Source organism: Mustelus asterias, chromosome 8, assembly GCF_964213995.1.
Source record: "Mustelus asterias chromosome 8, sMusAst1.hap1.1, whole genome shotgun sequence".
NCBI classification, from domain to species: Eukaryota; Metazoa; Chordata; class Chondrichthyes; order Carcharhiniformes; family Triakidae; genus Mustelus; species Mustelus asterias.
The window spans coordinates 88211236-88238218 of NC_135808.1; the positions used below are offsets into that span (position 1 = coordinate 88211236).

The window sequence follows — 26983 nt, forward strand, 5'->3', positions numbered from 1 at the left end:
CTTTAGTCAGGCCTTCAAGAAAATGTTCGATGTTTTTTAAAACCTGAATTTAAATGTATCAGATGTGTGATGGAATATAATTTGTCAATCTACTGTGAAAGCGGATTAAGATTTTCCTATTTAAACCAGTTATATATAAGGTAATAAACAAATTTAATTAAGTTTCTTCCCCCATTTTGTTTATTTCCAAGCTGGAGCAGCTAAATGGCTTGTTCTGGCCAAAGATTTTGAAAGCCACTTCCAGGGCTTATTTTTCTTTTGCTTTCTGTCTTTCCTAGAGGTGTGAACCAATGGTTATGTACTGTTTTGGAACAGTGTCCTTTGGAAGATATTACCACCTGTCAGATTATGTTCACAAGTAGTCATATCCAGGAAGTAAACTAGACAGGAGCCTTTTCTCTTCCCAAATTAGATGGTGAGGCCAGTTGTCACCCCATATCTTGGTTTGAGAACACAATATAAACCAGAGATTTAATCTGGACCATTGCTGATCTGTATTCAGCTGTAAATTGCTGATAGATAAGAGGAGCTTGCTGATCATTTTAATTGGCATTAAGAATTGTACTTTGTAAGGACTGAAGTAAGTGGTGTTCTCATTGGCTGGTAGAGCTGAGACGAAAAGGTTAATCGAATGTACTTAGTTGAGCATTGAATTTCTAGTACGATATAATTTGAATCCTGACAAATGTGCAAGTTTGCCAAGAAATGTTAATGCTTAGATTGGGGAATCTCTGATCCATGCATAAAATTCACCAACTTGGCTTTGTACTGCAACTGATTTCACTTACAGCCCAGCTGCAACTTCATCGGTTGACTGTATTTAGTGCAATAAAGTAATAAAAGAAAACTGGAAGCAATAGTATTCCTGAACTTTGTGGTTCTGTATAAAGGAATTAAGTTTTAGACAATGGAATTCTAGCTTTAATCAGGTATGTTTATCTGAATAAGATCTGCTGTTAATTTTAGATGTATTCTAATGTTACGTACCAAACTTGTTAAAATGGTATGTGGTTTAACGTTTCAGGACAATTGTTTAAATTGTGTTGCCCCATTTAAAATAGTACTGGTCCTCAGTTTATTCCTTGAGAGAACAGTTGTGTGAACACTATTAAACACCACGAACAGACCAAGAAAATCCTAGGTTCAATTTTGACCTGTGGAATTAACTGATTTTAGCTGGCGGTAGCAATTATGGCAAATTGGTCTGTGTATTCATGAGTAAGGGAAGATGGCACAGAAAAATGTGGACTAAGTAAGTAACTCAAGATTGGTAATGATGCCTTTTTCTACTAAAAGGAATAGAGGCTGGACTACATGGCCTCTTTCCTGAGGACTTAAGTGGCTGCAGAGATAGTGGATGCATTGATTGTTATCTTTTGAAATTCCCTACATTCTGGAAAGGACCCAGCAGGTTAGAAAACCACAAATGTAACACTTCTGTTCAGGAAAATAGGGAGACAGGAAACTATAGGCTAGTTAGTCTAATGTCTGGCATTGGGGAATTGCTAGAATCCATTAAATTAGAAGTAGCAGGACCTAGTATGATTTGAATTAGGCAGAGTCAATATTGTTTTGAGAGAAGGAAATTTTGTTTGACTAGAGTTCTTTAAGGATATAACAATGGTCAATAAATGAGAACCAGTGGCAGTTGTGTATTTGGATTTCACAAAAGAATTCAGTAAGGTGCCAGATAAAAGGTTATTACACAAGATAAGAATGAAGGGTGTTGAGGGATGATGAATTAGCATGGGTAGAAGACTGGCCAACAGGAAAGGGTCAAGAAGAATGACCTGTTTTTCCCACTGATAGACCAACTGTTGGAGTGTGATGGATCAGTGCAGGGGCCTGGGTTTTTATGATCATAATAAATTGGATGAAGGGACCCACTATATTGTAGCTAAATTTGCTGACAATACAAAGGTAGGTAGAAAAGCTGGTTGTAATGGGGATATAAAGCCTGCAAACAAATAGATGAGTTTAGTGAGTGGACAAAAATTGGCAGATGGAGTATGTGGGAAAATGATCCACTTTGGCAGGAGGAATAAAAACGCAGAATGTTAGACTGCAGAGGGATCTAAGTGCACATTATTGGGAAGGCACATTGAAATTTGGACTTTATTGCAAGGGAGTTGGAGTATAAAAGTAGGGAAGTCTTACTACAACTGCATGGGCTATTGGTGAGACCAGATCTGGAGTACTGTACAGTTTAGGTCACTTTGACTCAATATCCCTGGGATGAAGGCGTTGTCTTATGAGGAAAGGTTGAGCAGTTGGGTCTATATTCATTGAATTTTAGGAAAATGAGGTGATCTTATTGAAACAGGAATTTGAGGGAGTTTGACAGTAGATGCTGAGAGGGATTCCCCCACATTTTCAAAATAAGGGATCTCCCATTTCAGATAGAGGAGGAAGCATTTCTTGTACAGGTCAATAGTGTTTTATTTCTCTTTCCCAGTGAGAAGTGTTTGGGTTACTGAATGTATTGAAGGTGTTAGATTATTGTGTAGGGTTATGGTGGCAGGCAGGAAAGTAGAGTTTATGCCACAATCAAATTGGCCGTGATCTTTGAATAGCAGAATAAGCTCAAGGAGCCAAATAGCATACTGCTGCCTGACAGGACATCTACATGCAAATTATTTGTGTGCATTTTAAGTCTCATTTTCGTATTTTCCCCATGCAGCCTGTCTAAGCATGCCATCTCATTGATCCTTTAAAAAGGGTACAATCCCAATTGAAGTTTAATCATTGAAAAGGAATACTTATGGTTCACAGCTTTTTGATTATTCCTGAAAGCAAGGGTCTATCCTTAAATATTTGTCTAGTAACTTGCAAAAGTGACAATCAAAAATTCAGTAAAGCAACAGGGAAGTCAATATTTTTTTTGTTCTGAGTCTGCCCACCTCCAAAGAAACTATGCTTAACTTTCTTGACCTTTCTAATGGTTTTGTAATTCTAACCCTCAAATTGGTCAAGTACCATTAACAGTGCAAAATTGGGTCTGTTTGGCTGAACTGTGCATGTACATTTGGGGCAAAAAGTGTTGTGCATCATATTGGTGAGGGTGTGTTTCTGCAGTGACAGGTCACCTGGCAATGCTGATTCGATGCAAATGGTGCCATTTGAGCTCAACTCCAGCTAATGCATCCTCTTAACCTCACTAGCTGAGCACTTTCTACATAACTTGAAGAATCAACAGAGGACATGCAAGTAAGGAAAGCTGTTGGCAGAGGGAAAGAAGGGCTTTCAGCAGAAGGTAATTTCTGCTCAGGGTGCAGTTCCGTGAGGAACGATATGGATATTGTTTTAAAATCTGCCACATGCTGCAGTTGGGGTAAGGACTACAGGCTGAGGCTGGCAATATTTGCAGCAGTTTGAAGGAAGGTCAGAGTGTCTCCAAATATTTCATTCTCTTGATGGAAGAAGCAGCAAGAGCAAACATGATTTTGCCAAGATTGTGCAGGGTGCTGTTGACCACATTTAAAGTTTATTAGTGTCACAAGTAGGCTTACATTAACACTGCAATGAAGTTACTGCGAAAATTATCTAGTTGCCACTGGTGGAGAATTTAGCATAGCCAATGCACCTAACCAGCACGTCTTTCGGACATGTGTACATTGCAGGTGCTAAATGTCAACTGACCCATGCTGGAACTGAATGGGTTTCCACTCCCTCAATTTCCAATTGGTGTGTGGTCATTTACAGAAAATTGTGCAAGTCCAAGCCTACTATCCTGGCATATGTCAATGCCTTAGTTCTGTAGCTGCATTTGCACCATTATGGTAAACCAAAGGATGAATAATGCATGATGTGGGCTATCTGCTAACCATGCACACTTGTGCAGCATGCAAGTACATGGATTGTGATACAGCAGTTAATTATGCAGAGCACATGCCCTAATTTGTCATGGTATGCTGCACAAAACTTGCTGTCACCATGATGAGCAGTTGAGCTATGATAAACCATCACATTGCCTAATGGATGTATAACTCAAGCCTGCACACTATCACAGAATTACCAGCTTCTGACCTCTTGATGCCATAGTATTTATGTGCCTTGTCCATTTCTGTTTCTGGTCAGTGCTAACTCCTATTGCTAGAACAAAGAAAAATACAGCACAGGAACTGGCCCGCCAAGTCTGTGCTGATCATGAGCTTAAAAAAATCTGCCCTCGCTCAGTCTGTATCCCTCTTCCCTCCCTATTCATGGACCCATCCAGATGCCTCTTAAATGTTGTTCATGTGCCTATGTCTACCACCTCTGGTAGTGCATTCCAGGCACCCACCACTCTGGAAAAACTTTCCCTGCACATCTCCCTGATGAGAATGCAATTGGCTGTCAAAGGGAGATGGTTAGGTTCTCTCTTGATGGTCACTGCCTGGAACTTGTGTGGCACTAATGTTACTTGTGTGAGTATTGTTCAGGTCTTAATGCATGGACTAAATGAATTGTAAATGGAACTGAGCACTATAATCAGGAAATATCCCCCCTTCTGACCTTGGATGGATGGATGGAAGATCATTGATAGAAAAGCTGAAGATGTTTGGGCCTAGGACACTGCCCTGAATAACTCTTGCAACAAAATCCTAGGGGTGAGATAATTAACTTCCAATAACCAAAACTGTCTTCCATTGTGCTAGGTTTGACTTCAGCCAGTTGATCATCCCCAGCTCCTTGATGTCAAAGGAAATGACTCCTCTGGAATTCAGTGCTCTTCAGGTTTTGCTGAAATCTAAACTGAACATTAGTGAGCAGATTGATAAGTAAATGCCATTTTATAGCACAGCTAATATTTTCTATCACTGGATCTTGATTGAGACTAGATTGATGGGTGGTAAGTGGCCAGGTTGGATTTGTCCTGCCTTTTGTGGACACTACTTGGGCTATTTACCACTGGAACAGCTTGGATAGGAGTGTGGCTCGCTCTGGAGCACAAGTCTTCATTACTAAAACTAGGATGTTGGGGTCTTTGCAGTATCCAGTGCCATAAGTGATTTATCACATGGATCAAAACAAATTGGCTGAAGACTGACATCTCTACTTCGGAAGATGGTTGTATACAATTTAGCTTTGTCTTCTGTAATGAACCGGGATTGATTTCCTTCAAGCAGAGGGGGACATAAATGTGTGGTGGAGCTGTTCAGAATTTATCCCATCTATATTGATCATGCCACATAGAGGGTGCTCTTTGTAGACAGGACATGACCTCCACAGGGACTATGGTGTGATATCTACCACTTCTGGTAGTGATAGAATGGCAACGACATGGTCAAGGAGGATTTTTTATCCCCTCATTTCTCATCTAGTCTGGCAGCCATGGCCTTCAGTCCCCCAACCCACTATAGCGTACAATCTGTATCCTTTTCCAAGTGCAATTCACCATGGAGCACGGTTTCACTAATCTATCACCATTTAGATGGATAAAGGAAATAGATAATCACCACAAGCCCCACACATTTGATTGAAACTACTAATGTGGAGGGTATTTATAAAGCATACTAGTTGAGACAAAGACCATGGGAAGAATTTTCCTGTCCTGCCCACCACAGGAATCATGGTGGACAGGGGTAGACCATACAAAGATCCATTGACCTTGGGGCAAGCATGGCTGGAAAATCCCACCCCATGTGTCTATTTGTAATTTGTCTCAAGTATATATATCTTACCCTGGTCTTTCATTGACTTGCTGCAGCAGAGCAATGCCACTGTGCAGGAGCAACAACGAGGATGACCACAGATTCACCAACAACCATAAATTTGTCCTAGGGATGGTACTATAGCACTCAGGCAATGACATGAAAATGTATGTTGTAAATATAACTTGTATGTGGTGAGATAACTCAGTACCACCTATTGTTTGAAATTAATTTGACATTGCATATATTTCACACCTATGTAATGCACCTTTACAAGTTATGAATAAACTATATTTTGAGAAAAAATATTAGACTGATTCCTGACTGCTGTAAACTCAGGCATCCCTGCAAATAGTTCAATACAGGTTTATTCAATGCTACTTGATCTTTGTCAGTTTAAAAATACTGTGATTTCTGGTCTGTATCTCTGGAACATAATTCTATTTTTAAGTGCACAAATCCTGAGGATGTTTTGGTGGAAATAATTAGCAAGATTTGCATCATTCATTGCCTGGCAGAATGACCCACAGTCAAGTCAAGAAAACAGTAACATTCCAACAACTCTAGGCTGATGTCCAAAGCCAAATCTGAAAGATGAACACATGGTGGGAGGAGAAAACCCAAGAGATCCAATACTATGCTGACCATTGCAGCATGTAAACCACAAGGGCCATCTATAGACCAAAGTCCATGGGTCAATCACTATTGATGGGAGAACTGTAACAAAGTTAAATGGCTTACAAACACCCCTACCCCCACAGACTGAAGAATTCCTCCAATTAACAACTGTGGCTTTAGACCTCATTTTTGCTACCAGACAAATCCAACAAAAACATTAAGAATACCACTCAGAACATAATTGCCCTGACCAAAGCCGACTCTGTAAATTGCTCCAACGATTTGTATGTTCCAAGAAACTTCTTCACAATCCTGTAATTGCTTTGAGGATATGACTGCAACTGATGTCGAGTGAGATCTGAAACATAACTTTGTATGATGGCCCTACACTACTTTAAATCAAACAGACAGTGGCTATTCACCTCAAATGAGTATCTGTCTTCCAGCAGTATTAAATACAACCTAGATAGAAAACTAAATTGATGATTAGATGATCGGCAGTTTGAGGATAACAAGTGTCATTGACCACTCCATATCAGATTTCCAAACCACTCTCCAATTCTACATGCAAGAAACATGGCCTGTACTTCAATGCTGTCAAAACCAAACTCTTATCAACCCAGGCTTAACATGTACAGGTAGAATATTTGACTAAAGGAGAGACACTCTGGAATATGTTGAACATTTACCCTACTTCGGCAGCCACCTGACAAAGACCATAAGGTGTAGAAGTAGTCCATTTGGCCCATCGGGTCTGCTCTGCCATTCAGCGAGATCATGACTGATTTGATAATGGTCAGCTCCACTTTCTCACCTTATTCCATAACCCTTGATTCCCTTACTCAGTCTCAACCTCAAACAAACATACTTAATGATGCCTCTACAGATTCACTACCCTCCGATAAGAAATTCCTCCTCGTGTCTTATATGGGCAACTCCTTTATCTCTGGTCCTAGACTCTCCCACAAAAGGAAAACAAACTCTCAGCATCTACCCTTACAAGTCCAAGTGTACAGAGCAGTTGTCGTCACACTTGTGTCACTGATGCACAATCCAGGTCTGAAGTACAAGAGTGAGAGAACTTACATCAGCATGCCTCCATTGCATCCTCCAGATTGAATGGGAGGACCATCACGCTACTGTTCTTGAAGCCAGTTCCACAAGCTCTCAAGCAAAATCAACTTTGATACTCATTTATCCAGTCATATTCTCGCAACACAAATGGTTAATGCTCCAAGGACAAAGAAAATTCCTCAAGGATACTCTGAAGCTGTCCTTGAAGCATGACAGCATTGACATTAATGACTGGGAGAAGTTTACTGTTATTTGTTCAAAATGGGGACTTGTCCAACAAGCTGTATCATGCTTTAAATCCTAATGTCTTAATGATGAGGCAGAACAGTGGCCAAGAAGGGAAGAAAAGGAAGCAAATCCTGCACTCTGAAATCCCACTACCTCATGAGATATGCTGGTCCATATGCCCAAGATCAGAGGGTAGAGAATTGGCTTGTTTATTCACCTATGGAGACATGGCAGAAATTTGTCACCGATTAGACTTCATCCTCAAATAAAGGGATATCTGACGATGACCTGAAATGGGGAAGCATTGCATCAGCATCTGGAGAAGCAGAAAAAGGTAACCAATAAAGCAGTTTGGATCCGCACTATTGGATGCAATAAAATTATGTAAGAAAATAAATGGAATTAAGATGTCTTTATCTTTTGTTACAATCTTGTTAGGAATTAAAGAAATCTGAACACCCCACTTAAAAAAAACACTCGTATATAAAAATAAATTAAACAAAACACCAAGTTTAAGACTTTAGCTAATTACTTATGTTGTAAACTCAGTTCTACTTTTTACTCACCACTCCCAATAGTTCCCTTAAAATACCCCTAACCCGCACATCTTTGGACACTAAGGAGCAATTTAGCATGGTCAATCCATCTAACCTGCACCTCTTTGGACTGGGAGGAAACCGGAGCACCTGGAGGAAACCCATACAGGAGAATATGAAAACTCCCCAGTCACCCAAGGCTGGAATTGAACCCAGGTCCCTGGTACTGTGAGGCAGCAGTGCTAACCACTGTGCCACCGTGCAGTCACTCATGTTCAAATGTTTACACTACTCTGCTGTAACTTTTAATTATAATGGTTACTGCGAATTACATTCACTTCAGGATTACCACCAGTTTCTCAAGTTTAATTTATCCTAACCTCAAAGCTAAAAGTTAAATTTTAGAATGTGAATTATGAACTAGAATAGATACGAGCAACACTTTGAAAAAAATGATCTAATTGAAGACTATGAAAGATTGATAAAGTTGATCCAATGAAATGTGGTAAAGGGTTCAATGTCACAAAACAAATTAAAAACAGATTTTAGGAATAGGACAGAAATTTTCAACTGCAGGATAATGGACTTGTGGAATGAAAGGAAATGAGTCAATTAGACTGATTTCTGGAGAACAAAAAGGGATATAGATATCTGATCAGATAAGGGGGCCTATTAGGAATAGGCTGGCTAACATACTACGAATTCTATAATCATGCAATTTAATTCAAATTAAAACTACAGACTAAAAACTCTAAATAAATATTTCTGGTGGATAGACTGATTATTCACCACAATTACAGTAACTATTTTCAGCAAAGGAGGATTTAAAAATAAAGCATAATTATGTTTATTCTAAGAAAACATTAATAAAAAATCTGTACATGTTATTGGTTCAGTTTTGATATCTTCAGAAACTTATAGAAAATATTTGCAGTTAATAAAACTGGACAATATTACAAGTAATCTGGAAGGAAGTTCTATTGTGGCCTGTAAACATCTTTTGCTTTTGTATTGACATATGGCAATACATTTCCCTTTGTGGAATTTATTAACTGCATCAGAAGTATCTCAATAGTTTTACAAAACTCATCAATTAAGCCAAAATGTTGAATGGACAGCAGAGATACAAAGAACAAAGAAAATTACAGGAACAGGCCCTCCAAGCTTCCACCGACCATGCAGCCCATCTGAACTAAAACCTCCTATGATTCCAGGGATCATATCCCTCTTTCCCATCCCTTTCATGTATTTGTCAAGATGCCCCTTAAAAGTCACTATTTTATCTGCTTCCACTACCTTCCCTGACAGAGTTTCAGGCACCCACCACCCTGTATAAAAAACATACCTTGTACATCTCCTGTACATTTTTGCCCCTCGCACCTTAAACCTATGCCCCCTAGAATGGAGTCTTCCACCCTGGGAAAAAGCTTCTGACTACCCACTCTGTCCATCCCCCTCAATCTTGTAGACTTCTATCAGGTTGCCCCACAATCTCGTCATTCCAGAGAGAACGAACCAGGTTTCTCCAACATCTCACAGCTAATGCCCTCCATACCAGGCAACACCCTGATAAATCTTTTCTGTACCCTCTCCAAAGCCTCCACATCCTTCTGGTGGGTGGTGACCAGGATTAAACACTATATCCCAAGTATGGCCTAAGGTTTGATAAAGCTGCAACGTGACTTACCAATTTTTAAACTCAATGCCCCAGCCGAATAAGGCAAGCATGCCGTATGCCTTTTTGACTACCTTTTCCACCTGTCTACTTGTGCACCCAGATCCCTCTGCCGATCAATACTCAAGGGTTCTGCCATTTACTGTACATTTCCCATCTGTATTAGACCTTTCAAAATGCATTACCTCATTTGTCTGTATTAAACTCCATCTGCCATCTCTCCTCCCAAGTCTCCAGCCGATCTATATCCTGTTGTATCCTCTGACAGTCCTCGTCAGTATCCGCAATTCCCCCAACCTTTGTGTCGTCTGCAAATTTACTCATCAAACCAGTTACACTTTCCTCCAAATCAGTCCCAGCACTGATCCCTCAGGAACACTACTGTCACAGCCCTCCATTCAGAAACGCACCCTTCCACTGCTACCCTCTGTCTTCTATGACCAAGCCAGTTCTATACCCATCTTGCCAGCTCACCTCTGATCCCGTGTGACTTCACCTTCTGTACCAGTCTGCCATGAGGGACCTTGTCAAAGGCCTTACTGATGTCCCTACAATCTTCAAATCAATACTCAGCATACTCAAGTTAAAGACAGGAATAATTTAAATGCTAGAGACCGTAATGTTGCAATGGACAAGTTCTAAAATTAAAAACTAAATTAAGATAACCTATTGGATCTCATCATAACCATGGCAGAAGCTAATGCCAGCAAAATATTGAAATAACACAATTTTACTTTGTCATCTGGTCCTCATCAATTCCCAATTCAAACGCATGTGCAAATGACAGTCCCATGTGTTCATCTCTCATCACCTCCAACATACCCTCAGACCCTGCTTCCAATGTCCCCAAACAAATCTGGCTGATAGAAACTTGAGAGAAATCAAAGTCAAATCTACATTTTGTAACTGCAGAATTCTAAATAAAACAGCAGTTATCACACATTTAGGCAAAAGATCTTTTTCCTTCCTACTAACAAGGGAGTCAAAGGTTGTCAGGGTAGATAAAATGTGGAGTTGGGGCAAAACAGACTTGAAGGGCCAAATGGCCTACTTCTGCTTTAATTCACATCTGTACTTTTGATGCAAGTATCTTTGTTTCTTTTTTTTGTTATTTTCTTTACTCTGTCACGCAAGGTATCCCAGCCTGATCTATTTTAAAGGAGAATAAGGACTTTGAGGTGTCTATGAATTGGTGCATGTGATTAGTCAAATGGCGGTTTTATATTGTCATATTCACAAGTCATGATGTCATCTACTCGTGAGTTTCCACTGTAACATGGCCGAGACCAATAAATCAGTGGGATGACCAATTATGCATATAAATGAGGTCAACCACTCTGACAAGTAAAAAGCAGCACCAAGTAAGTCTAATTATATTATTTTTAATGGTAAATACAAATAGGAAAATACAATTTGACTTAAATGAAAATCACAATCAAAATGAATCATAACTGAATAATTTGAACAAGTCTTTAATAGTAACAATGGTTACTAATTTTATGCTAAATTTGAGTCTTTATAAAATTCCTAAAAACAATGTAAAGAAAGCAAGCACAAATGCGCTGGGTTTTGAACTATATTTATTTGTACAAAGCACATTTGGTAAACAACTTAACGCTAGTTTTTCATCATACCAATACCACAAGATATTGATACATTTATAAGATACATTTCTCGTAAACTCTAATTATCCAATTTAACACTTTCATATCATGACATCCCTATTCAATGCTTCATGCTTCCATTTTCATTGGCTTAGAGGAAAGATTCCAATAATTTGTGAAATGTTAATTTTATATAATCTTTAGAGATTAAAACTCCTCACACTTAGTGATCCCCAAGATTTGAAAGAAATTGCATATCTCAAGAGTCAGCAGTCGTGAGCAAGAAGAGTTAAATCAATTACAAGAAATGTCCTGTAACTCGGGCTATATGCGAGTCACATTACTCTGTTCCACGAGTGAGGTAGCCTTCAGACAGTTCTCACTTGGATAGTCCTACTTTGACTTTAAACATGGTTATACAAGCATTAAAGTTAAAAAAAAGTAGGATTTTTTTTTCTGAAAGAAAAATTTGTGTGGTTATATACAGTGCATTCATTACATTGGAACAATTCTGTTCACCAAAAAGCTACTGCTTTATGAACAGTATTCCAAAATGTTTTTGGGAATATTATATTAGTTCTTTTTAAACTTTTTTGTACAAAAAATACTTTCAAACTATGTAGATTGTGAATTCTGAGTGTGACAATGTTTGCATCAGCTGCAGTCGAGCTGTTTATTTGACACAAAGAACAAGTCTTTCCCAAGTGGAAAAGGTAAGGAATCATCATCGTATTCAACGGGAACTGACTGGCCACTTTTGGTCACTTATCTTCTCACCACATAGGAGGGTAAATCATCGTCAGGCATGGCTAAACAATGCAGTACTACACTACAGCCAAACAGACCTCAAGGTCTTACTGGAAGTTCCATGCAATTCCAGTTGAAGCAATGGAATATTTCTAATATCCCATATCAGTATCACCACTTTGAAACCTTGCTGATAACTGCGTATGCACAATCATGTTTATACAGTAATTTTTCAATTACGATCAAAGAAACTACATTTCCCTTTTAGAATCATGTAATGCTAATTAAAACGCAAGATTTAACTTAACTTGAAATTGTAGAACATTAACCTTTATCTTTCTGAATATCCATCACAGTCAGCAAAATTAATGTTGCATCCTGCACTTATGTAGGTGTGTAGGTTACTTCTTCAGAACCTAGCTTCTCTTTTTGTCAACACTTGCAAAACTAAATGTAGCACTAATAAAATAGTGTTTTAAAAATATTAAGACACCGTGAATGAGTACCCAAAAATAGGAGGTACAAATAAATATCAAAATAGTAACAGCATACCAATTCTAGAAAAAATTACCAGGCAATTTGGCTTTTTAGTAATTAATTGGTTTGCACACGAATATCTTTTCATTTAGCCAATTACTTGAAGGCGAATTACAGCAAAATACCTTCCTTCTAATTTTCTAGCAACCAAATTATTTAATCATTGATATAGGTATGTACATTTTCATGAAAAAAGTTGAAGTTCTTAAATGGATTATTTTACAAATAGAACATCTTGAATTGAAGGTCAGGAATTTAATAAAGGGATTTTGTCCAAATCAAAAAGGAAAAAAAGCTGTATAGTCTATTTCTTGTAAGACTTTCCATTCTTCCATTTAGGAATGTTCCAGAGTTTCTCCAAATGATGTCTTTGCATCACCAAAGGAAGAACAAAGTCAAACTCTTAGATGGAGAAAAAAAGAACACACAGCACCTAACATTTTCTTCTCTTAGTCCCATAATAACCAGGCAGCCAAATCAAAGTTCAGGGAACCGGCTCGGGTCTTCGCTATAGTCACTTGGAATATTGAAGATAGAGTCATTAAACCCATCATATCGGAATTCCTGAAATGTCACAGTGGCAGTGATGGTTGGAAACACAGGTATGTCTAAATAGGAGATACAAGCAGATTAATGCAGGTCAATCATACACCAGTAAGTTAATTGCTGTAAAATGCCCCAGATAGAAATGTTTGGCAAGTATTAAATTTTTTAATGACAATTTAATTATGACCACATCATTATTTTGTATATAAATCAAGTCTTTCGTAAAACTTGATGCCTTTTTAAATGAGCATGTTAGCAGTGAGCAAAATACTGGTTTAAACAGAGTGGAGGAAAATACAATTATTTATGTAGAGTCATAGAGGTTTACAGCATGGAAACAGGCCCTTCGGCCCAACTTGTCCATGCCAACCCTTTTTTAAACCCCTAATAAAAGTGCCAATTGCCCACATTTGGCCATATCCCATTATACCCATCTTACCCATGTAACTGTCTAAACACTTTTTAAAAGACAAAATTGTACCAACCTTTACTACCACCTCTGGCAGCTTGTTCCAGACACTCACCACCCTCTGTGAAAAAATTGCCCCTCTGGACCCTTTTGAATCTCTCCCCTCTCACCTTAAACCTATGCGCCCTCTAGTTTTAGACTCCCCTACCTTTAGGAAAAGATATTGAATATCTAGCTTATCTGTGCCCCTCATTATTTTATAGACCTCGATAAGATCACCCCTCAGCCTCCTACACTCCAGGGAATAAAGTCCCAGTCTATCCAGCCTCTCCTTATAACCCAAACCATCAAGTCCCGGTAACATCCCTAGTAAATCTTTTCTGCACTCTTTCTAGTTTAATACTATCCTTTCTATAATAGGGTGACCAGAATTGCGCACAGTATTCCAAATGTGGCCGTACCAATGTCGTGTACAACTTCAACAAGACATCCTAACTCCTGTATTCAATGTTCTGATCAATGAAACTAAGCATGCCGAATGCCTTCTTCACCACTCTGTCCACCTGCGACTCCACTTTCAAGGTGCTATGAACGTGTACCCCTAGATCTCTTTGTTCTATAACTCTCCCCAACGCCCTGCCATTAACTGAGTAAGTCCTGCCCTGGTTCGAGCTACCAAAATGCATCACCTCGCATTTATCTAAATTAAATTCCATCGGCCAATCGTCAGCCCACATATTTTCCTACATGGGGTACGTTTTCTGAGATTAGGGGCTGAGCAAGCAATTTCTCCTATTCCATTTGGTACATTGACACTGTGAAAGGAACCATCTGACCTCTGTTCAGGATAATCTTAGACGCTTACACATTTTAACAGCATGAATGAGATCAGGAAGTGTCTGACTTGTGAAGTCACTGGATTCCCCACTAGCACTATACATATTAGTCCTATACATGCAGAACATCCCTTCTTTTCGTTATTCCTAGAATATACAGGCGATGAATGACCAGTATTCCAAATTCTATGTGCCCGATACATTCCTTTATAATTTCATTCGCTTTCTTGGGAGAATAATTCTTGATTAGATTGCGAGTTGGATCTGATACATATGTACAGACAGATAGCTTGTTTAAAAAAAAATCTAATTTCTTTACCAATGATAAATTGAATTTGTGCCTGGATTGCCAAGTCAAATTTTTACAATTGTAACTAATGCTAGATTTAACAGCCTGGAACCAGTCAAATTGCAATTTGAAGGCTCATTTAGCTCTTCAAAGGGAAGACAAATCTCACGAGACTTAAGATGGCTCAGTGCAGCATCCAATCCGTTATTCTGTTGGTCTATTCTATTCGTGTAATGTAAGCCATAGCTGGACAGATATGTCCTCCTTCAGGACAACAACTTTGATAGATGTTTTTAAGTCCCTTGAACAAAGGAGTAGGCTGCCTCCTGCTCCCAGAATCCTATTCCCTCCAAATTACTGACCACCCAACTTTGCTTGGTCATCCCCATGTTAATCAATGTTAACAGGTCCCACTCCCTAATCCTCAATTACTGTTCTCCCTTTCAAATCTGTCATCATCGCTCCTTCTTCAAAAAAAACCTAACCTTTACTTGCTTGTCTCTGCAAACTTCAACATCCCTTTCCTCTCCAAAATCCTCAAATATGCTCTCACCTCCTAAACAAGTGCGCATTTTTCACTGGAACGCCAGGCCAGGTTTGAATACCTCCAAACTGGCTTCTGTCCCACGATAGTATTACAAATGACAGTGACCACAGTAAAGTCTGCTTAATTATTGTCTCTCAGTCTGCAGCCTTTGACACAGTTCATAGAATCATAGAAATCATAGAAACCCTACAGTACAGAAAGAGGCCATTCGGCCCATCGAGTCTGCACCGACCACAATCCCACCCAGGCCCTATCCCCATATCCCACCCACTAATCCCTCTAATCTACGCATCCCAGGACACTAAGGGGCAATTTTAACATAGCCAACCAACCTAACCCGCACATCTTTGGACTGTGGGAGGAAACCAGGGCACCCGGAGGAAACCCACGCAGACACGAGGAGAATGTGCAAACTCCACACAGACATTGACCCAAGCCGGGAATCGAACCCAGGTCCCTGGAGCTGTGAAGCAGCAGTGCTCACCACTGTGCTACCGTGCCGCCCTCATTGACCACATCATTGTCACCAATTCCCCTCCTACTATCATCTAGTTACAAGGGACTGCATTCAACTGATTCCATTCTTACTTATCTAGTCATGATCAGCAAATCACCTGTAACAACTTCATGCCCCATTTCCATACCAATAACCCTTGCAGTTTTGATTTAAATTTCTATCCTATTTCTTATCTACTTGGCACTGGCAGCATCGTCTGAAAACACAACTTCAATTTTCTGCCAGAGTTGAGAAATAAAGTTGTATTGTTATTTTCATAACCCAAGGTGTATAACAAAATACAGCTTCCCGCTGTTGAACTGTCCCTTCAGTCAATAAACCAGCTAGCTATCCATTTCAAGTTTTGCCTCAACCCAGCAGAGTGTTTATTCAGAGTGTTACAGGCCATTCAGCTCAACAGCTCTATGCTAGAATTTATCTTCGTTAACCTCTTCTCACCTTACTTCATCTCACTCCAACATATAGTTTACTTCAGTTCACCTTCCACACCTTTTGTTTTTCAAAAGGCTGATGTACAGAAGAGCTCTCTGGTAAAATTCCTGAGCAATGCAATAATTTATTTAGATATTTTGCAATATGGATGAAGGTGCTGATAAGAACATAGGAACATAAGAACTAGGAGCAGGAATAGGCCATTTGGCCCCTCAAGCCTGCTCCGCCATTCAATAAGACCATGGCTGATCTTTTCGTGGACTCAGCTCTACTTACCTACCCACTCACCACAACCCTTAATTCCTTTACTGTTCAAAAATCTATCTTTGCCTTAAAAATATTCGATGAGGTAACCTCAACTGCTTCACATACATGGAATTCCATAGATTCACAACCCTTTGGGTGGAGAAGTCCCTCCTCAATTCAGTCCCAAATCTACATTCCCTTATTTTGAGGCTATGCCCCCTAGTTCTGGTTTCACCTGCCAGGAAACAACTTACCTATTCCCTTCATAATCTTATGTTTCTACAAGATGCCCCCTCATTCTTCTAAATTCCAATGAGTATCGTCGCAGTCTACTCAGTCTTTCCTCATAAGCCAACTCTCTCAACTCCAGAACCAACCTAGTGAATCTTCTCTGCACCCCCTTCAGTGCCAGTATATTCTTTCTCAAGTAGAGACACCAAAACTGTACACAGTACACCAGGTGTGACCTCACCAGCACCTTATACAGCTGCAACATAACCTCCCTATTTTTAAACTCCACCCCTCTAGCAATGAAGGACAAAATTTCATTTGCCTTCTTAATTACCTGCTGCACCTGTAGAACAAGTTTTTGTGATTCATGCACAAGGACACCCAGGTCCCTCTGCACAACAGCATGCTGCAATTTTTTACCATTTAAATAATAGTCCATTTTGCTGTTATTCCTACCAAAATGGATGACCTCACATTTACCAACATTGTACTCCATCTGCCAGATCCTTGCCCACTTGAACTATCTACATCCCTTTGCAGACATTGTGTCCACTGCACACTTTGCTCTACCACTCATCTTAGTGTCATCTGCGAACTTTGACACACACTTGGTCCCCAACTCCAAATCATCTATATAAATTGTAAACAATTGTGGTTCTAACATGGATCCCTGAGGCACACCACTAATCACTGATCACCAACTAGAAAAACATTTATCCCCACTCTTTGCTTTCTGTTAGTTAACCAATCCTCGATCCATGCTAATACATTACCTGTAATGCCGTGCACCTTTATCTTATGTAGCAGTCTTTTGTGCGGCACCTTGGCAAATGCCTTCTGGAAATCCAGAAACACCACACCCACCGGTTCCCCATTGTCCACTGTGCTCATAATATTCTCTAAGAATTCCACTGAATTAGTTAAACATGACCTGGTTTTCATGACCTCATGCTGTATCTTTCCAATGGACAATTACTATCGCGATGTCTCGCTATTTGTTCCTTGATAATAGATTCAAGCATTTTCCCCACTACAGAAGTTAAGCAAATGGTCTATAGTTACCCACCTTTTGTCTACCTCCTTTTTTTTTGAAACAGTGGCATCACATTTGCTATTTTCCAATCTGCTGGAACCGTCTGAGTCCAGCAAGTTTTGGTAAATTACCACAAGTGTATTTGCTATTTCCCCCACCATCTCTTAGTACTCTGGGATGCATTCCATCAGGGCCAGGAGACTTGTCTACCTTCAGTCCCATTAGCTTACCTAACACTGCTTCTTTAGTGATAATGATCGTTTCTAGGTCCTCACCTGCCATAGCCTTCTTGTCATCAATTTTTGGCATGTGATGTGTGTCTTCCACTGTGAAGACCGACACAAAATTACCTGTTCAATGCTTCGGCCATTTCCTCATTTCTCATTATTAAATCCCCCTTCTCATCCTCTAAAAGGACCAACGTTTACCATGTCTTTCTTTTTATATTTGTAGAAACCTTTGCTATCTGTTTTTATATTTTGAGCTAGTTTACTCTCATAAGCCATCTTACTTTCCTTTATAGCTTTTTTCGTGGCTCTGTTGACCTTTAAAGATTTCCCAATTCTCGTTTCCCCACTAATCTTTGCCACTTTGTATGCATTTTCTTTAAATTTGATACCCTCCTTTATTTCCTTAGATATCCATGGCTGATTATCCCTTTTTCTACAGTCCTTCCTTATCACTGGTATATACTTTTGCTGAGCACTGTGAAAAATCGCTTTGAAAGTCATCCACTGTTAACATACTGTGATTGTTTCTTCCGAGAGGATCCCTAACTCAGATCATTAACTATTCCTGTCTCATTTCACAAAACCAGATCCAGGATAGCTTGCTCTTTCATAGGTTCCATTACATACTGTTCGAGGAAACTATCGCGGATACATTCTATGAACTCCTCCTCAAGGCTGCCTAGACCGATCGACATGTAGATTAAAGTCTCCCATGATAATTGCCGTACCATTTATACATGCATCAGTTATTTCCTTGTTTATTGCTTGCCCCATGATGTTATTATTTGGCAGCCTATTATTTGACTGCACCTATCAGTGACTTTTTCTCCTTACTATTTCTAATTTCCACCCAAATGGATTAATGCTTTTCTCCATAGAACCTATATCATCTGTCACTACTGTCCTGATGTCATCCTTAAATATCAGAGCTACACCACTTCCCTTACCTCCCTGTCTGTCCTTCCGAATAGTCTGAAACCCCTGGATATTTAACTCCCAGTCATGACCACCTTGCAACCATGTCTCTGTAACGGCCACTAAATCATACTCCTTCGCAATGATTTCAACTCATTTACCTTGTTTCGAATGTTACAAGCATTTAGGTAGTTTTTAATACCTTCTTTTTGAATCCTAACACCTCCATTAATAATATCTCCCGAGTTCTTCTCCCTTTTAACTTTTTTTGTAATTTCCCATGTAGTTGAAGCATTCTCCCCACATGTTAACCTGCTGCTTTGCTTCCTATTAATTATGCTCCCCGTAGTTTTACCCTTCCCTTCTCCCCCACTTGCTAGTTTAAAGTCCTTGTGACGAATGATTGGTCAAGCAAAATTAGATATCATGGCCTCGAATTTCCACGGACTTGCTACCTTATGTAAACAAGGCTTTTCCACCACATTTTTGATGGGTTTACAGCATCTCAGTGGCAGAAATCAGAAACTGTGACATTACATGAGTGTCTACTACATCTTTTGGACACAAAATCCTGAGTTCACGCTGTGTCGCGTGACATTATAGATACGGTAAAAATCATAGAAATCATAGAAATCATAGAAACCCTACAGTGCAGAAGGAGGCCATTCGGCCCATCGAGTCTGCACCGACCACAATCCCACCCAGGCCCTACCCCCACATATTTTACCCGCTAATCCCTCTAACCTACACATCCCAGGACTCTAAGGGGCAATTTTTTAACCTGGCCAATCAACCTAACCCGCACATCTTTGGACTGTGGGAGGAAACCGGAGCACCCGGAGGAAACCCACGCAGACACGAGGAGAATGTGCAAACTCCACACAGACAGTGACCCGAGCCGGGAATCGAACCCGGGACCCTGGAGCTGTGAAGCAGCAGTGCTAACCACTGTGCTACCGTGCCGCCCGGTAGCAAAGAGCTGGCAAAGAGCACAGCGGTAGCAAAGAGCTGGCATCTCAAAACTGGGCATCCATAACACACTGTGGATTATCAGAATAATTCTATTCCACAACAATTTATAACCTCATGGCCTAGCAGATCTATCATTTTACCACCATCTTACTACTTACCTAGTTTAACAGGAAATCCTGGTGGAAGCTTCATCTGAACAAATTCTCTGAGTTTATTAAAGTGCTTGAAGGGTGCTATGACTTCTAAAACATTCAGCAACCTATCAGTAAGAAAGCAATAGATAAAGAAAAATTAGGGAGCCAGAATAGAGTCACCACAACAAAATCAGGAAAAGCACTGATTCTTTGTGACTTATGCATTTTTTAATATTACTGTGCAGGTGACACCTGCAGAGATGAGAACTTAATTACATAATTAAATATTTCACATGTCCAACTATAACTTACATTAATATAGCACTTTAACATAATAAAACACACCAAAAGCATAATAAAACAAAATAAGATGGAGTCACTGAGATATTAGGTTAGATAACCAAAAGCATGGTCAAAGTAGTAGGTTTTAACAGAGGAGCATCTTAACAGAGAAAAGTGAGGTATAGAGGCAAAGGGGTGTAGCAAAGGCATTCCAGAGTTTAGGGTCTAATCAATTGAAGGTGCAAACGCCAATGGAGGAGCAATCAAAATCAAGATGCTCAAGAGGTTAGAATTAGATAAACACATATCTTGGAGGTTTATGGGGTTAGAGGAGATTAGAGCTGGGGGAGGAGATGTCAGGGATGGATTTGAATTTAAAATCATCCTCTCAAAATTTTGCTTGGCAGGAAGCCAATGCAGATCAGGAAACAAAGGGGTGATGGCTGAATGACATTTGGTGTGAATTGATGCAGTGTGGAGCAGGAAGATAACCCATTACAAGTGACTATGATTGTATTATTGAAGTTCATTTTGGTAGAAAAATATCTCCTATTGGGAAAAGAAATGTTAGTTATTTTACATTATTGTTCAGTGATTAGGAAAATCAACTTACTGAGTCTATAATTTAAAAATGGTGTTCCAGCCAAATAATGATCACCAGTTAGAACACTATGCAGTAAGTCAACGAGCAAAATAAGATCAGTTGTGTTTATGTAAAATACTAATCTGCAATTTACTGTTCAATACTCTGTACAAAAGTTCAAGTTTTTGGATACTCAAGGATTTGTTCTGCACATGCAGCATATCTGCAAGGAAATAATGAATATGTCTATACAAGGCTACTTACGAGTCAATGCCCAGAGGAAAGTCTTGGCTCATGGCTATCGTAGCTTTGAATGTTTTTTTGCTCTCTTTGCAGACCAGTTCTCTTCCTAGATGAGGAGCCCTAGATTAAAAATTAAAGCTATATTAGCAAACAGTTGTTGCCAAGATAAATACATAATGTAGAAGAGAAAATCTTAAGGTTTGTTGTACACATGGTTAGCTTGTACGATAACCAAGATAACCACAAGAAATCAGGGCTCGATATTTACTAATAAAATTTATGGAGCCAAGCTTGCACACCAAGCAATAGCCAACATAAATCTTTCCAATCCTAAAATGATTTTTTATTATACTGAAAACATCTACTGGCTTTAGAAACGAACAGATATTGCCTAAAAAAAAGGCATGTAGAGAATTAGAGTGTATTTATACTGCCAGTTTATTACAAAGCATTTTTCACATGGCACAAATTCTAAAGCTATAGTGCAACTCTAGAGCATAGGCCAGATGAGGCTCCGGGGAAATCTCGAAGCAGGTGGTCTTGTGTCACTTAGCTATGACAAGGAAGTATAAACCCATCATACTATCAAACCAGGTTTAAAAAATTCTGGATCCCTTGGATTTTGTTGACACTTGGCAAAAAAATGTGGGACAATGTGAGGGAAGAGGGGAGAAAAGAGATATTAAAATTTCAGAGGTAAGGAAACGCAAGGCATGAAATTAATTTTAAATTGGAAAGATCGGGAAGCAGGATCCAAGGTAGATCAGCAAATACAAGGCTGATGGAATATAGTATCCAGGCAAAATTTTGCAAGAGCTGCAGGTTTATGATAGGGAAAGGATAGGATATTGCATGAGAGCATTACAATACTCCAGTCTGGATGCTGTAACATGGACATGGATTTTTGAAAGCACATGCCTGTCGAGACAAGGCAGAGTAATTGATGTTGGGAGAGGATGTGGTCAGAAACTCAATTCACGATTATAAAATAGTACAGCACAGAAAGACTCAACCCATCCATGCCTGCACCAACTCTTGAAAATTAATCTCACCCACCCCTCTTCCCCACTTTGTCCCTCCAATGCTTGCAATTCCCTTGTGTTATCTATTTATAGCTGCCCTGAGAAGATACAGTACCTCCTCTTAAATCACAACAGTACTTGCAGTAATGGGTCTTCCACAGTGGTGGAATCCAGGATTTTGACCCAATAACAGTAATGAAATGGCATTATCTGTCCAAGTGAGGATGGTGTTTAACTTCAGAGGGTGCATTTTAATTTAAACTGACATGACTAGTGAAGGGGACACAGTCAGTTGCAAATATATTAATTTGTGGCTTGGCCAAATACAATAGCGATTCCAGTCAATATTGACAGTTTAAATCCTCTACTACTATAACCCTATTCCCCTCTCACCTCCGATTTGCCTGTATATCTGCTCCTCTAGCTCCCTCTGTTGGGAGGCCTTAGTATAATCCCAGAAAAGTGATTGCCCCTTTTTTATTTCTAAGCTCTAGCCATGATACCTCACTGGAAGAGCCTTCCAAGACATCCTCCCTTATTACTGCAGCAATAGTCTCTTTAATTAATAATGCAATGCCCCCTTCTTACATCCCCCCCATCACACCCAAAACTTATTTCCCATGGAATGTTGCATTGCCAGTCCTGCCCTTCTTCCAACCATGTCTCAGTGATTGCAACAATATCATATTTCCACGTTCTGATTACTGCTCTAAGAGCATTACCAGACAGGCTCCTTGCATTAAAATAGATGCAATTTAGCCTTCCAATCCTCCCATATGCCTTATGCCCATGTCTTCTCTGCACCGAGTGTGGTTGAGAAGGAGGACTGAAAGTTGGATGAGTGGACTAGCTGTGATACCATGCAAAGTATTCCATTGGGGGGGGGGGGGGGGGGGGGAAACAAAGAAGATTAGGCAGTGATAGGAGACAATGGCTGGAGAGGAATCTCGAAGTGGGAGCACCCAGTTGTCATAGTCCAAATGAGAACCAGGAATTACGTTCTGCTGAGAGTATTTGAGGAGTTGGGGTCCAAAATTAAAACAGAGACCATCTAAGGGTCAAAATTAAAACACAGAGACCATCATCTCTGCATGGTTACCTGAGCCATGTGCCAATTGGCATGGGGGTCAAGCAGATCAGACAATTAAATACACAGTTCAAAGATAGGTGTGGGAAAAAGGGATTGTGATTCATGGGGCACTTGCATCAGTGCTCAGGAGTGAACTATTCCACCGAGAAGGGTTCTACTTGAACCAGTGTCCTGGCCAATTGTGTCAGGAAATAAGGTAATTGCAAGGAATAGAAGTAAACAAAATGAAATTAGAGGCCTTTTATCTTGAAACACGAAGCGCCTGCAATAAGATAGATGAACTAGTGGCACAAAGAGACAAATGATTTAGATCTAATTGCTATCGGAGTCAAGCTCACAAGGTGAACAATGTTGGGAAATAAATATAACAGAGTATACAATACAGACAGAATAACAAAGGAGGAGAGGTAGCCCTGGTAGTAAAGGACGAAACAAGGATATTAGTGAGAAAGGATCTTAGCTCAGAAAATCACAAAGTTAAATCAATGTGGTTGGAAATAGCAAGAGTCAGAAAACAAACATTGGGAAGTTTATAGGCCTGTTAACTGTAGTTAATACCAATGGCTAGAGGATTAAACAAGAAATTACCGGATCTTGAAACATATATGTTATGTTATAATTGTGGGGGACTTTAATCTTCATGTAGACTGGGACAATCAAGTTGACAAGATGAGTTTATAAAATATTTCTGAAAGTTTCTTGGAGCAATACATTGGGGAAATCGATCTTAGATCTTGTGCTGCGTAATGAAAGTGTTAATTAGTAAAGTCATAGTAAAAGATCCACTGCAAAACACTGATCATAATACCATTGAATTCCATGTTAAGCTTGAAAAGTGACATACCATAATCACAAGAATCTTAAACTTAAAGGCAATTCCATAGGTACAATGGGAGAACCAGCCAAGGTTAATTGAGTAAATAAAATAAAAAGGTATGAAGGCAAGTAAACAGCGAGAACAGTGGGGAACATTTAAAGAAACAATTCAAAATGTTCAAAACTAAATTCCGTTAAAAAAACAAAAAGACTCCGCAAGACAGACCCATCTGTGGCTCACTCGGGAAGTTGAAGTCGGTATTAGGCAAGAGGCTCACAATGCTGAAAGAAACAGTAGTAAGTCTGAGGATTGGGATTGTTTTAAAAACCACCAAAGAGCCAGCAAGAATTTGGTAAAAGATGTAGACGGAGAAAGAACGGCTACAACAAAGATTTAACAACAATAATGGCTTTAAAATAGCTATTCTGGCCGAGAGTTAAGCATGCTGGGATTTTTGGTCAACTTATAATTAAAACCAGATGCAGGTTGTAAAGTTACTCTGAGTCAGGGATCTGGTCTGGAAACTGTGGTCTGAAGCTTCCTGTGTTGACTAAATAAGGGAAGTTGTTTACTTTCCAGTAGACATCAAATTTTATTGCTATTACGTGAGGGATATATCATTTGAACTGAGCATAATAGCATCTTTCACAAATAATTTCATTGGATGTTCGAGCCATGTGATCGGTTTCTGGTTATACAATAGGCTGGGTGACAAAGAATCTTCTAGAAGCAAGTGAAGAATTTGCAGATAAAATACATGTGCAGTCTTTTGTTTGCCAACAACTCTATAGCAATCAACCATCATAAGAAGCGTGCCCCAAAGTATCCTTCAGAGAAAAGATAGATTCTACATCGGGATATTTCTTGGCCAAGGTTTTTGCTAAACTTGATAGTATCTATTTTCAGTTAAATAATTAAAGCTAATGTTCAGTTAAAGTTGATGTTCAGTTAAGAGTTAGAGTTCAGTAAAAGAGTCGAGTTTGAGTTGGTACCTAAAGTGTTAATTAATCAAACAATTTCTCTCAAGAGTCGACTCCTGTTCTTGTTTGTCTCATTAAACTGGAATGCTTGGAGGTTGTTTAGATTAATAGCCGAACAATGAAGGGAAAAAGGTAGAATGAAGGTAAATCAATTGGAAATATAAAAACAGATTGTAAGAACTTTTAAGTATATTCTTTAAAATGTAGCCAAAGTAAACATTGTTCTTTTGAAGCAGAGTTAGGAGAAACTATCATAGGAAATGAAGAAATGGTAGAGGCACTGAAGACAAAATATTTGTGTACAGTTGGAGGCACAAATTTTATATCAGAAATATACATCACCCAGGGGCAAAAGGAGTGAGGAAATTAAGAAAATTAGTATCAGCAGAGTAAACTGAAGGCATAAAAATTCAACAAATCCCCAGGACCCGATGGTCTACACCCTTGTGTTCTAAGAGATAGCTGTATAGCTAGTGAATGTGCTAGTTAAGATTTTCCAAAATTCTTTAGATTCAGGAATGGTTCCATCAGATTGGAAGTTGGCAAACATTTCCCTCCTTTCTTCGAAAGAAGCCAGTTAGCCCATCAGTTGTTGGGAAAATGCTGGAATCGATTGTTAAGGAAGTCTTAACAATGCACTTTGAAAAGTATATGAGTAGAACAAATCAGCATGGTTTTACTCGAGGAGAATCATGTTTGACAAATTTGAGCTTTTTGAGGATGCAACTGGTCGGGTAAAGGGGAAAATCAGTTGAGGTACACACACTGCACTGCTCCTGTTTCAGCTAAACAAGTGACAGCCATTTGCTCATTCATTCCTCAGAGATGACCAAGTTGATTTTGACTAGAGTTGAATTGCCTGGTTTAAATTTCAAACAATATGTGGCAGTTAACTATCAGTCACCATCAACTGGTGCACACTCCACGGCAATGCCTCTACCAGAGTGTACTTGTCAGCCAAACATTCTTTTCCTCATACAGTACAAATTTGTTGATTTCCCTTGCATGATATTCTTGTGATGTCCTTATGAGTGTAAAATGAAAAGCTTCAATAAAAATGTGCCTTTTTTCAATAATAATCAAGACCTGGATTTTCAAAAGGCATCATGCAAAAGGCTAATCGGGCAAGATAGAGGCTCAGGGTTTGGGGAGTAATATGTTAGCATAAATAGAGGATTGGTTTTAACATATAGAAAGCAGAGAGTGCGAATAAAGTGCAGGATTAGTGCAGGGGCATCGGCTATTTATAATCCATATATTAATGACTTAGATGAAGAAACAAGAGTAATGTATCAAAGTTTGCAGAAGTTTCACACCTTTGTTTAAAAAAATCTCAAGTGTTGATGCTCAAAGAGACTTCGTTGTGCTTGTGCAAGGAACACAGCAAGCTAACATGAATGTGCAGGAAGCAATTAGGAACGCAAATGGTAATTTGGCCTTTATTGAAAGGGGATTGGAGTAAAGTTCAAATCACAAGTAGGCCTATATTAACATTGCAATGAAGTTACTGTGAAAATCCCAAGTTGCCATATTCCGGTGCCTGTTCAGGTACACTGAGGGAGAATTTAGCATGGCCAATGCACCTAACCAGCACATCTTTTTGGACTATGGAAGGAAACTGGAGAACCCAGAGGAAACCCTCAGACACGGGGAAAACGTGCAGACTCTGCACAGACAGTGACCCAAGCTGGGAATCGAACCCAGGTCCCTGGCGCTGTTAGCACCACTGAGTGTACAGGAATAAAGAAGTTTTGCTACAATTGTAAAGTGTTTTGGTGAGATCATATTTGGAATACTGTGCGTCATGTTTTGGTCTCTACATTTAAGAAATTATATACTTATATTGGAGGCAGTACAGAGAAGAATCATTAAATTGGTCCTTGGAATGAAAGAGTTGTCCTATGATGAGAGACTGAGTAAATTGGGTCTATATTCTCTAGAATTTAGGTGAATGGGAAGCAATCTCTTTGAACCAAC

At 39.4% G+C, this 26983-nt stretch overlaps 1 protein-coding gene across 1 annotated transcript in view; it reads right to left on the reverse strand.

Moving 5' to 3' along the window:
* Positions 1–11127: 11127 nt before the first annotated feature.
* Positions 11128–26983, reverse strand: part of ankrd13c (ankyrin repeat domain 13C) — a 94300-nt gene continuing 78444 nt past the window's right edge. The window contains exons 11-13 of the mRNA XM_078218456.1: positions 21119–21217; positions 20014–20114; positions 11128–13260 (exon numbers count right to left, since the gene is read on the reverse strand). Coding sequence (XP_078074582.1) covers positions 13130–13260; positions 20014–20114; positions 21119–21217 — 331 coding nt within the window. The 3' untranslated portion in view covers positions 11128–13129. The remainder of the gene's footprint in view (positions 13261–20013; positions 20115–21118; positions 21218–26983) is intronic.